Consider the following 12953-nt stretch of genomic DNA (forward strand, 5'->3'; position numbering starts at 1 on the left):
AATATATACAAAAAATATTTTTCTAAAAAAATCGCATAACAATATACATCTAAACAAAATAACAAGTGCATTGCTACGTCACTCAAGTCGGACCCGACAAGAGCCTTTCTCACTTTGCACACATCATTAGAAGAAATTCACACATCTCAACCTTTTGAGCTTGTTGAGTCTATAATTTATGATTATGCCGAGTCTATAGACACTATTATTTGAGTAGATACCCTTTCCTCATATGCCTTCAAAGATGATTTGGTCTAGGCCAACTCTTTCTTGAGTTTCTTTTGTGCAAGAAGAAGATACTCAAGGTGCCCTAAGACAAGATGGTTAGCCTTGACCCAACCCGTTCATATAACTAGATCTGGAACCAAGTATATTGTGTACTATTGTCATAAGTTGCACAAGGGTACCAATTCACTTGTTCCACCATCTCTTCAATAAAATTTTGTTGAAGATAGCACAATAATTGAAAATAATCTCTTTAGTAATAATACAATTTTATGCAAACATTACGTCAAAAATTGTAACTACAATACTTAAGCGTCCTTAGATCAACACCTTGTCAATGTACAAAGGGATTTGGTCCATAAAGCCGTGCAAACAAAGGAAATACAACAAAAAAAAGTTACAAGATTTTAAGTGATGTGGGCTTTAAGCCTTGAATGATGAGAAAATTTGGCTTTGTATTGCAGTCACAGCTCTAGAGATGCAAAGATAATTGTTTGTTGGTACCTTTATTATAGCAATCCAATAGAATTTTAGGTTAACTTGAAGTTTGAGGTATTGGGAGAAAAGACAGTTGTTGCAGAGTATTTGCTTATTGCAAGCTTCGTGACGGCTTCAAGAGAATTTGATAGCCTCTAACTACTCAATATTTTTACATTATTCATGTACACTATCCAAATGCTCTAAAAACTAAATTGATTTTTTGAAAAGTTAAACACCAACATTTAGAATGAACAACTAAAAATTTGTAACTCGCGACTCAAATGAGTATCTTGACAGTTTTACAAGATTTGATTCAATAGTAAAATTATTATATCTTAGAATGTAATTATTATTATATATAGCCATATGTTGGCCAAATGGAATAGGTGGGGGAGGCTGGGTGTGAATTGAGAAACTAAGTTATTTCCCTATAAAAGTTTTTTTGTGATACTAGCTATTTTAAACTATTGTAAAAAAAGCTACATAGAAGGGTTGATCGATTAAAATGATTTCTAAACATTTTGTAGTAAGATGATCAATCATGCTACTATAGGTTAATCGAACATACTCTATACATTGGCCTGACAAAAATTTAGTTGATCAATCATGGCTACATAATTTGATGATCATGCTTTATAACTTAGGTATACAACATTTGGTATAATCGATCATGCCCATGTGAGTTGATCAATCATACTTTCTAAATCAACATATCAGTAAACTATATGATCAATCATGCCTACAAAGATTAATTAATCATACTTTATATTGAATATTTGTTGCTTTCTATAGATCAATCATGTAGTCAAGTGCATGATTTATCATTTTGTTTTGCAGTTTATACCATTAAGTTTTAAGCATGAATAAGGATAAAACTACATGAATGAAGGGATTCCAAAATATTTGAATGCACTAACATGGTTTTGAAAAGAGTTTGTCTGTCTTACGCTCCAAGACATATTCATATTTAAGCTTTGGAATCTTGATGACGATCCTCTTTATAATGCTAGAGTGTTTGAAATTTTCTATTTAACACTTAAGGGGGGTTAGTCAACTTGACATAGGAAATAAACTTGAACCGATTGCTCAATTCATCTCCTGATGTCGTTCATCCAATTCATGTTAATAAATCAAATGAACCCAAAAATCATCTCTACTGTTTAGGAATCTGGATTCCTCATTATATTGTCAATCATCCGGATGAAGTAGGCGCGGACCCTCGTTGATTTTCTTTTCGGTCTCTCTCACGCACCCTCCCTCTCGATCTCCTCCTCTCATCTCTTCTTCCTGAGAATTTTTTTTCCACTCGGCCTCCATCTCCCTTCTCCCTCCCGCTCGTTTTTCCCTCTCTTGTCCCTCTCGGCCTCCTACTCCCTTCTCCCTGTCGCTACTCTCTTTTCCCCTAAAATGCCTCCCGATTTTGTTCGATTTCTCCCATTTCGATTTCGATTTTCGACATTTCAGCGTCGATTTCTTCTATTCTACTTCGATTCGGCTTCAATTTTCCCATTCAGCTTCGATTAAGAAGTGTTTCTTTTGATTTTCATGAAATAGATTGGGTATCCAAACTCTTTTTTTCATGCCTTTGGCACCTTGTTGTTGTTTTATATTATGGGTTCTTCCTTGGTGTTCCTGCCTCTAGCATTTTCGCACAAACCTCTAATCTCAATTCTTCAGTTTTTTCAGGATTATGATGAAAAGTTGAAATTCTTTTATCGGTTTTTTGTGTCAAACATCAGATGGCCGATGTTTATGAACACATCACTTTCCTATGGTAGAATATTGAGTATTAGAAATACGAAGACTTCCACCTCACCAGCTCCTCCAGAAGAATCCAGAAGGTGTCAACGAGCCATGTATTCCAGAAAAGTCTAGAATACTGTATCCTATGTAATGTACTCCAGAAGAGTCTAGAATACTCTCTGTATTGTATAAATACATCATCTTGTAATTAGATTTGACGAGGGAAACAATTTTATCAATTGATCCATTGTATCATCATCTCTTTCAACATGGTATCCAGAGCCGTGTAAGGACTCACGTCCGTCGTCACCCATGGCTGAATCCCCAAATCTCCCCACATTCTCCCTCCCGTCCCCCTCCCATTTCCTCACCGTCAAACTCAACCACGAAAATTATCTTCTGTGGAAGGCTCAACTCATGCCTTACCTCCACAGTTAGAACGCTTTCGGCTACATTGACGGTTCTGTCGTTGCCCCCAAATCTCTCGTTGATTCTCCTGCCGACCACCCTTCCTCCTATTCCATTTGGAAACAACACAGATCAAGCCCTCATGTCCGTCCTCATTTCTTCCCTCTACAAGCGCCTAATCGCCCATATCGTCGAAGCCTCCACCTCCCGAGACATCTATCTCATCCTTGAAAATCTCTTCGCCTCCAAATCCCAGGCTCGCGTGATGCACCTACAATACCAACTCATGACCCTGAAAAAAGGGACAGATTCCATCACCGACTATTATCAGAAAGCAAAAATCCTTCGAGATACGCTCACGGCGGCCGGCAAGGTCCTCTACTCCTGGGATTTCATCGCCTACCTGCTGGCTGGTTTCGGAACCGATTTCGATTCCGTTGTAACCTCCCTCACGACCTGTTTGGATCCCCTTTTGCCTTCCCAGGTCTACGGCCATCTCCTTAGCCACGAATCCCGCCTCCTCCATCACCAAACCCTCCTCCCGGCCTCCCCTGAATTTTTGGCGAACGCCGGTCCAAACCCCAGCGCCAGAGGCAGGGGTTTCGACCGACGCGGCTCTCGTGGCAGAGGGGGCTCCCTCACCCGTGGGTGTGTTCGCTCTGACGGTCATGCCCCGTCTTCCGCCTTTTCCCCCCATCGTCCCCCGTGTCAAATCTGTCACCGTCCAGGTCATCTGGCCCTACACTGCTACCACCGCTTTGATCATTCATATCAGGCGGCCCCACCTCCTTCTTTAGCGGCCCACCTTACTTCTGGCCCTTTTTCTCACACTCCTCCCTCCCATGCTTCTACACCTCCTGTTGATCACTACTGGTATCCGACTCGGCCTCGACTCATCACTTTACTCATAACTTTTCCAATTTATCCATCAATCCTACAGAATATAAAGGCGATGATCAAGTTTGCGTTGGTGATAGTAATTCTCTCCCTATTCATCACGTTGGCAGCTCTGTTCTTCCATCCAATTCTGGCACTCTTCTCCTCCCTCAACTTTATCATGTTCCGTCTATTTCTAAAAATTTAATTTCTGTTAAAAAAAATTGTGAAGATAATTCTGTATTTTTTGAATTTCATTCCTCTTGTTTCTTTGTGAAGGATTGTCGTACCCAAAAAATTCTTTTGCGCGGACCTACTAGTCAAGGCCTGTATGTCTTCCCTCCCGCCACTTCTTATCAAGCTCATACTGGGTCCCGAGTCTCTCCCTCCCAATGGCACACTCGTTTGGGTCATCCCTCCATGCAATTAGTCCACGGCATCATCTCCAAGCTCTCACTTCCAGTCACGCGTTCTCCACAACCCGGGCAATGCTCTTCCTGCTGTCAGGCCAAACTTCATCAACTACCGTATTCATCCTCTCCGTCTTGGACGACTGCTCCTCTCCAACTTTTATTTGCTGATGTATGGGGTCCTGCCCCCACTCTGTCTAGGGGTGGTTTTCGATACTACCTCTCTTTTGTTGATGATTTCAGTCGATTTACGTGGGTTTTTCCTTTACAATGTAAATCCGATGTCGTCAATATATTTTTATCCTTCAAGTCTCAAGTTGAAAATTTACTTCATACCAAAATTCGTGTCCTACAATCTGATTGGGGTGGTGAATTCCGCTCCCTTCATACTGTCTTACAGTCTCTTGGCATTTCACATCGCTTGGCTTGTCCTTATGCCCACTCTCAAAATGGTTCCGTGGAGAGGAAACATCGCCACATTGTCGAAACCGGTCTTGCCCTTCTTGCCCATTCCTTCGCTCCTCATAAATATTGGTCTGATGCCTTCATTACTGCTGCCTACCTAGTTAATCACTTACCCACCGTGGTGTTAGATCACAAATCGCCCTTTGAAAAATTGTGGAACCGTCAGCCCAATTACAAATTCTTGAAAACTTTTCGCTGTCTCTGTTGGCCTAATCTTCGTCCCTATAATCGGCACAAAATGGACTATCGGTCTCTTCCTTGTGTCTTTCTTGGTTACAGCCCTCGTCACCATGGCTACTTATGCTATCATCTCCCTACCTCTCGTATGTATGTCTCCCGAGATGTTTTGTTTGATGAAACTGTTTTTCCCTTTCATTCCCTCTGATCCCTCCCCTCTCCTTCATCACCTACTCCTTTGTCCTTTTACAACCCTCTCCCACTGCCAATCCCAATCCTATCACTCCTTCCTCCCCTGATTTCACTACACCTTCCCCTCCTGCTCATACCTCACTAGCTCGACCCACTTCTCCCCTCTTACCACTGCCCTCATCTCCCCCTCGTGAGCCTGTACTTCCCGCGTCTTCCGTCGTCTCCTCTTCCCCTATTTCCCGCCCTCACTCTATGCACACCCGATCCAAATCCCACCTCCATTTTCCCAAAGTCCGGACCGACGGTACCGTTGCCTAGCCGCCTCTTCACGCCCTCCTCACCTCCCGTGTCCCTCCCGATGAACCCTCCTCTGTCACTGAAGCTTCCAAATATCCGGAATGGCGTCGCGCGATGCAACTCGAATTCAAAGCCCTTCTCTCCAATAATACCTGGACCCTAGTTCCTCCCTCCCCCTCTCAGCATGTTGTGGGCTGACACTGGATCTTCAAAACCAAATACCTGTCAAATGGCTCGGTCGAGCGAAGCAAAGCGCGACTTGTTGCCAAGGTCTACAGTCAGCTCAAGGGCTTGGACTATTCCGAGACTTTCAATCCGGTTGTCAAACCAACAACTATATGGTTAGTTCTTTCCATTGCCCTCTCTCACAGTTGGTCGGTTCATCAATTAGATATCCAAAATGCTTTTCTTCATGGCACCTTGGATGAAACAGTGTTTATGTCTCAACCAAGTGGTTTTGTTCATCCTCAATTTCCCACTTATGTCTGCAAGCTTAATCGCGCTCTCTACGGCCTTAAACAGGCCCCCATGCCTGGTATGCTCGTCTGAGCACCAAACTCCTTGAATTTGGCTTTGTCATCTCCAAATCTGACACTTCTTTATTTATTTACCGCCATCAGTCCATTGTCTTGTATCTTTTAGTCTATGTTGATGACATTCTCCTCACTGGCTCTGATAGCTCTGCCATTACTCATCTTGTTCAATTGCTCAGTGCTGATTTTCCTGTCAAAGATCTTGGTAATCTTCATTACTTCCTGGGGATTGAGTGTCACAGAACTACGGATGGGATTTTCCTGTCCCAACGAAAATATATCCTTGATTTACTATACAAGATCAGTATGGCTAATTGTAAACCTGTTGGTACTCCTATGTCTCCCTCCACCAAACTTTCTGATTTCGATTCTACTTCTATGGAAGATCCTTCTATGTACAGGAGTGTGGCGGGAAGCCTCCAATATCTTCTCTTCACTCGACCTGATTTAGCCTTCTTTGTCAATCGGGTTTGTCAATTTATGCATACTCCTTGTCTTTCTCATTGGCAATCCGTGAAACGGATCTTACGATATTTGAAACAGACTCTGGATTATGGTCTGACTCTCTCTCCTTCACTGTCCCCTGTTCTAGCTACCTTCTCCGATGCTGACTGGTTGCCCCGACGACCGAAAATCTACCAGTGGCTACTGCTTATTCTATGGCACAAATCTCATCTGCTGGAGTTCAAAAAAATAGACTACTATCGCACGGTCCAGCACGGAGGCTGAATACAAGGCCTTGGCTCATGCTACGTGTGAACTAGTTTGGGTCCAATCCTTATTGTCTGAATTGGGAGTCTACTTATCTCAGCCACCTACTCTCTATTGTGATAATCTGGGGGCCACCTACTTATCTGTGAATCCTGTGATGCACTCTCGCACCAAGCATGTCGACATTGATTATCATTTTGTTCGTGATCGTGTCCATAACAAGACTCTTCAAGTTTCATTCCTTTCCAGTAAAGACCAGCTCACAGATGTCTTTACCAAGCCCCTGTCCACCACCAGATTTTGCACACTCAGATCGAGCCTCACAGTCCTGCCAGGCCTGCTTGGCTCGCCGGAGGGTATTAGCAATACGAAGACTTCCACCTCAGCAGCACCAGGCTAACTCAGCAACAGCAACAACACTCAGCTCTCCACCTTAGCAGCTCTTCCAGAAGAATCCAGAAGGTGTCAACGAGCCATGCATTCCAGAAAAGTCTAGAATACTGTATCCTATGTAATGTACTCCAGAAGAGTCTAGAATACTCTCTATATTGTATAAATACATCATCTTGTAATCAGATTTGACGAGGGAAACAATTTTATCAATTGATCCATTGTATCATCATCTCTTTCAACATTGAGCTCATGCTCTTTTGTTCTGGAAGGCTCCAATCAAGGTGTTTTTTTAACCTCTAGATAGAAATTCAAAATCTTTCTGATAGTAACTATTTTATGGTGCAATCTTCTATCCAGCCATTACTTAATTGAATAACTAGGAGAAGTGTTGAAGCTTAACAGGTTTTCAAATGAATTATGCATGACAGTGAGGTTCTTTAAGCACATTGAAGTAGTTCTTCCTAGACATTCTCAAAGAAAAGCTTAGTTGAAAGTGCTCTAATGATAGATTGCTAAACTTGGGTGTTTGCCTGAAAGATGAATTTTTAGTTCTTGAATTCAAGCAGCCTTCCCTCATCAAGAATCTGAGAGGCTTGATTCAGCAAAGATCTAACAAAACAAGATGGGAACAAAGACGTTAGGAAACATATTTCTGTCAATAGAACATCTTAAACTGTTAACGATAGTAAGTCAAAATGTTGTGACAAGAGAATCATGATCTATTTTATACAATGTGCTGCAGGGGGTGCGAGTGGAATCGGTGCAGAAACAGTGAGAGTATTGGCTCTTCATGGGGCTCATGTCATTATTGCTGCAAGAAACATGGATGCTGTTAATGAGGTCAAGCAGAGGATTCTCAATGAGAATGGAGACACACGAGTAGACGCTTTAAAACTTGATCTCTGCTCTTTGAAGTCAGTCAGAGCATTTGCAGACTCTTAATGTTCCTCTTAACATCTTAATGTAATCTCCCTTACTTTTGAATGATGTTCTGTTTCCATTTGCTTTAAATAATCCTAAACCGATCCATACTTTTCCATAAACAATGCTGGCATTATGTTCTATCCCTACAGCCTCTCGGAGGATCGAATTGAGACACAGTTTGATACAAATCATCTAGGTAAAAGAACTACAGAATAATTACTCTTTTTGGTTGCAAATAATTTTATGAATTTGACATAATCCTTGCTTTCATTCTATCAGGTCACTTCTTCTTGACAAACCTTCTTCTAGACAAAATGAAAACACTGCCAGGGCTACAGGCATTGAAGGAAGGATAATCAATCTCTCATCTATAGCCCAAGTTGATACATATGAAGAAGGGATTAGATGTGATAGGCTCAATGATCAGGCTGGGTAGTGTAACCTATGTTGATTCCATTTCCATAATTTGCTCCACTTCACAAAACTGTTTTTATTCTGTTCCAACCATTAGGAGTTGAAGTAGATTGAACTTATTTTAACTTTTTGACCAAATATTCTGATAAAAGGGCGTACGGGCAATCTAAACTAGCCAACATCTTACATGCCTAGGAACTAGCTCGGCGTCTACATGTAACCGATTCATCCTATGGCAAGGTCTCACCATTTGGTGTTTTGGTTGGGGCTGAGCTGTTAAAAAACTCTTAACCATTGGGACAACTCGATCAATTGGATCAATGATTTCTGGTGGTGGATGCACACTACTGGTCATTTTAATCATAGATTCATCTTGATAGGATTAGAGTTGTTTAGATTGTGTTGAATCTAGCTACCTGTATCAAATAACATTTGGTTTTCACACTGCAGAATGTTGTTCATCTTGCCCTATCTGCTTTTTATCTCTCTCGTTCTCATCTTCTTCCTTTCTCTACATTTATTTCTGCCTCTTCCTTGCTCTCGATTAAACTCAAGTTTTCCAATCCTCTTATTTTCCTCATCTTCTTTCTGATAGAGATAGAGATAAATATAATGATAGATATAAAGATAATGATAGAGATAAAGATAACTAGTGTTTGAATTAGATATAAACTCAAATTTCTGTGTAATTCTATAAATAGATTACATCGGATCAATAATAATTATGGCAATATTATTTTTTATTCTTATATTCTATATGGTATCAGAGCTTCCGATAGATTAATCAGAACCAGTCTGTCGTCATTGGGAATCCTTATCGGAAGCAGCCTCTGTAGCTGCAACCCACTACCTCCGCATATCTGGTATTTTCTCTGCCCTTTCTCCGTGCAATCACGTCGTGCACTTCTCAGGTCACTCTGGTCCTGCTACCGTCATTGCTACCACTCGTCATCGCCAAGCAGCTAGCGTACGTCGTCGCCGCCACGGCGAGCCAGAGCTCCAACACTCTATTTTGACGGTCATGCGCCTACGTCGCCGTCGAAAATTGTCGCCACAAGCCGATGCACCACTGCTCTGCCACCTGACGATGAAATTTCGTCTGCACCATCCGCCTCCAATGTCGTTGCTCTTCCATCGGACAAAGCAATTCCGTCCGCACTAGTTGCCTCCAGTGCTGCTGCTCTGCCACCTAACGATGAAATTTTGTCTGTACCAGCCGCTTTCAGTGTCACTACTCTTCCATTGGACGATGTAATTCTGTCCACATCAACCGCCTCCAATGTTGCTGCTCTGCCACCTGACGATGAAATTCCGTCCATACCAGCTGTGTCCAATGACACTGCTCTTCCTTCGGACGATGCAATTTCGTCCGCACCAGCCACCTCCAGTGCCGCTGCTCTGCCACCTGACGATGAAATTCTATCCGCACTAGCCGCCTCTAGTGACTGCTCTTCCACCAGACGATGCGATTCCGTCCGCCCTAGCCGCCTTTAGTGCCGTTGCTCTGCCACCTGACGATGAAATTCCATTTGCACCAACCGCCTCGAGTGCCTCTGCTCTCTCCAAACCACTTCCAAGAATATTCTTTTTGAATATCAATATTGGACTCTCCTTTCTGAACTCCATTTTGTAGGGGCATGATAGAGATAGAGATAAATATAATTAGATAAAGATAACTAGTGTTTGAATTAGATATAGACTCAAATTGTAAAGTCCTAATCACCTACAATCTCTCTCTGTAATTCTATAAATAGATTACACGTGATCAAAAATAATTACGGTAATATTTTTTTTATTCCTATTTTCTATAGTTCCCTCCTAATAAAAAATAATTACGGCAATATTATTTTTTATTCTTATATTTTATACTTCCCTCACATTTGAAAGCACTAATACCAAAGTCCATAACACATGGAAACAGATATGCCAAAGATGAAAACATCCCCAAAGCTAATCTTTCAACGAGCTTAACCCTTTTGACTTTCAGTTACCTGCGTTCTCTCAAAAAGTACTGGCATAAACAAGGGCAAGAAGAATAAGAAAAGCTTACCAGGATGCTTTCAAATGAGAAGCAATGAACAGCCAATAACCAGTCGTCCCAAGAACCAATGAATTCTTCAACCCCAGTGCCCTCACCATTGAAGAGGCCACTAATGAAAAAAAAGGTGAAAGAGAGACACTATATTCCCAATGAATTAGTACCCAAATCTTTCTCCTGAAGAGTAAAATATGTTATCAGTTCGGAAAACAGTAAAAACCAGAAAATCTCGTCAGAAGCACAAATAACAGCATAACAATTTTAGTGAACAGATGGCCATCAGCGAAAAAGTATCATTTCCCAAAACATGGACAGTGGAAGACAAAAAAAGAACCGCAAAAAGTCATATAACTTGCACCACTTCTCAGTTCTTACCTTACTCGAGCTCCAGGTTCTGCACTGCTCCATAAGCTGAAAAAATGAACAAAAAACGCAGAGCTCAATATATGAACATCTCTTTCATGGCTCCGCAGAAAAACTCCAGGGAGAAGCAGCGCTTTCTCCTCGCGAGCATCAACACACTCAATTTTTCTGAATTGCCCGCAATAGCTCTACACCGACAACAAAACGTCGAAAGCCCTAAATATCCCAAGATGAAAGAGTTGATTGATTCCCTGCAGACCCGACCTTAAGCAAACTACAAGACATTGAGAAAAAAGCTACTACCCGTGCACGTTATTTTTCTTTATAACGCCACTTCAAATATATCAAAGCGATCGAAGAATCTCCTGAATATTTAAGAGCAACTGCAACTTGGAAGAGAGCGAAAATTCAATTCGCTGAACAGATATCACGATCGCTCTGCACCAGGGTGAAGAGATGGACAGGCAGGAAGAAATAAAAATGTCAATGATGTTCAACTTGACCCTAAGTATATTATTTAATATGCGACAAAAATAAGCACACATGGATCTTGTAGCGTGGAATAGGAAAGGGCATGCGTGTGGAAAATATTTATCTAGAAGAACACTCCGTATGGAAGAGTCAAATGCTACCGAACAGAAAATCCCCGTGTGACGCAAATACCGCCATAAGATCTGCTAGAAGCATACGCTTTGATTTGTTCATGAGAGGCTTGACCTCTAATGCAGAAGAAGATACAGATTATCAGATCAAGCAAACAGATACATACATCTGAAATCCAACTCCCTATTCTCAAATTAATAGAAAGACGGGGATTTTCATCCTTCATCTTTGAAGTATAATAAAGAAACATTGAAAAGAATTCACGAATTAGGGTAAGAGGAGAACTAATTTCATAAGGTCAGGGATTTTTTACATTAGAAAGAAAAATCCAACTATAGAAACGAAAAAAAAAAACGAAACATGAAATGAGAAACCCCAACTATCTCTATCACATGAATCAAGAACTCGTAAACTTCGTAACGGCCTTTGTCCCCTCCGAAACGGCGTGTTTAGCAAGCTCCCCAGGAAGAACCAATCTCACGGAGGTCTGGATTTCCCGTGACGTGATCGTTGGCTTCTTATTGTATCTAGCCAGCCTAGAAGCCTCTTGAGCTAACTTCTCGAAAATATCATTGATGAAACTGTTCATAATCCCCATGGCCTTGCTAGAGATTCCGATATCAGGATGAACCTGCTTCAAGACCTTGAAGATATAGATCTTATAGGTTTCGCTGCCCTTCTTCGTGCGCTTTTTCTTCTTATCACTGACGCCACCGCCTTCCTTAGGAAGACGCTTTTCGGCCTTCGGTTTCTTCTCAGCCGGCACTTTGTCGGCGACGGATTTCTTCTCCTCGGCTGGCTTATCAGAGGCCGGTTTCTTCTCCGCCGGCTTCTTCTCAGCCTTCGGCGCCATCAAACCGGTACTTAAGATTTCGCGGTGAAGTCTATCGAATAATGGAAGCGAACGCGAGGACGTAACGAGAAGGAAATGCTTGTGATGGAGACAATGAGAAATGACCTTCGCGTTTCACTATTTATAGAAGACGAGAAAACGTTTCGATTCGATGAGAGAGAGAGACGATGCAGATCTCTAAGCTGGAATAATCTGAACCATCGATTTTATCGCGGCCTAATGTGGTGATCGACGGCTCGCACGCTCCTTCATGACGAACCTCATTTCCTCCTAGTTTTAAGTCAAAGTTATAGGGCTCGTCTCCTCATGCCCAAAATTTATGGACCGGTGTACGGACAAGCCAATGCTCCAAGTTTAAATATTGGTTCATGAGAAAATAATTAGGTTGCTAATTTTCATATTTAATATATATATCCTTGGTTTCTGGTAGCACTATATAAAGGTTGATTGGAAGAAAGGAGTCGTATCGATATGTGTTTAGGGGCATGTGTTGGGAGTTACTATGGTTAGATGTACATCCATATATGCTAAATCTGTGCGCGAAGAAGAAAATTGAGAATATGGAATGAATAAGTTACTCTTTCTATGTTGGAAGATAAGTTTAACCCCGCATAACTAAGGAAAGCCTATATATCTAAGATTATTATGAGATGGTCATACAACCAAGGAAGACCCACAAGATGGGTCTAAACCCATAAGAAATAGGACCCACCGTGATTACCATGAGCTGACATCCTTATCACATTAGAAGGAAGATAAAAAAGGAATCATAAAAGTATTTTATCTTATGGTCACGTCAAATAAGAGTTTTAGTTTGAGTTATGTTTGTTTTTTATCTATATTGAGTT

General features: G+C 41.5%; 1 protein-coding gene across 1 annotated transcript; it reads right to left on the reverse strand.

Moving 5' to 3' along the window:
* Nucleotides 1–11601: 11601 nt before the first annotated feature.
* LOC137966436 (histone H2B-like) lies at nt 11602–12132 on the reverse strand. Its single transcript, XM_068813043.1, has one exon. The coding sequence runs from the start codon at nt 12103–12105 to the stop codon at nt 11650–11652; it is 456 nt and encodes a 151-aa protein (XP_068669144.1). The 5' UTR covers nt 12106–12132; the 3' UTR covers nt 11602–11649.
* Nucleotides 12133–12953: the final 821 nt, after the last annotated feature.

Source organism: Aristolochia californica, unplaced genomic scaffold (genome assembly GCF_029961685.1).
Source record: "Aristolochia californica isolate CCGP_79_NKW_82.1479 unplaced genomic scaffold, dmAriCali1.0.hap1 SCAF_5, whole genome shotgun sequence".
NCBI lineage: Eukaryota > Viridiplantae > Streptophyta > Magnoliopsida > Piperales > Aristolochiaceae > Aristolochia > Aristolochia californica.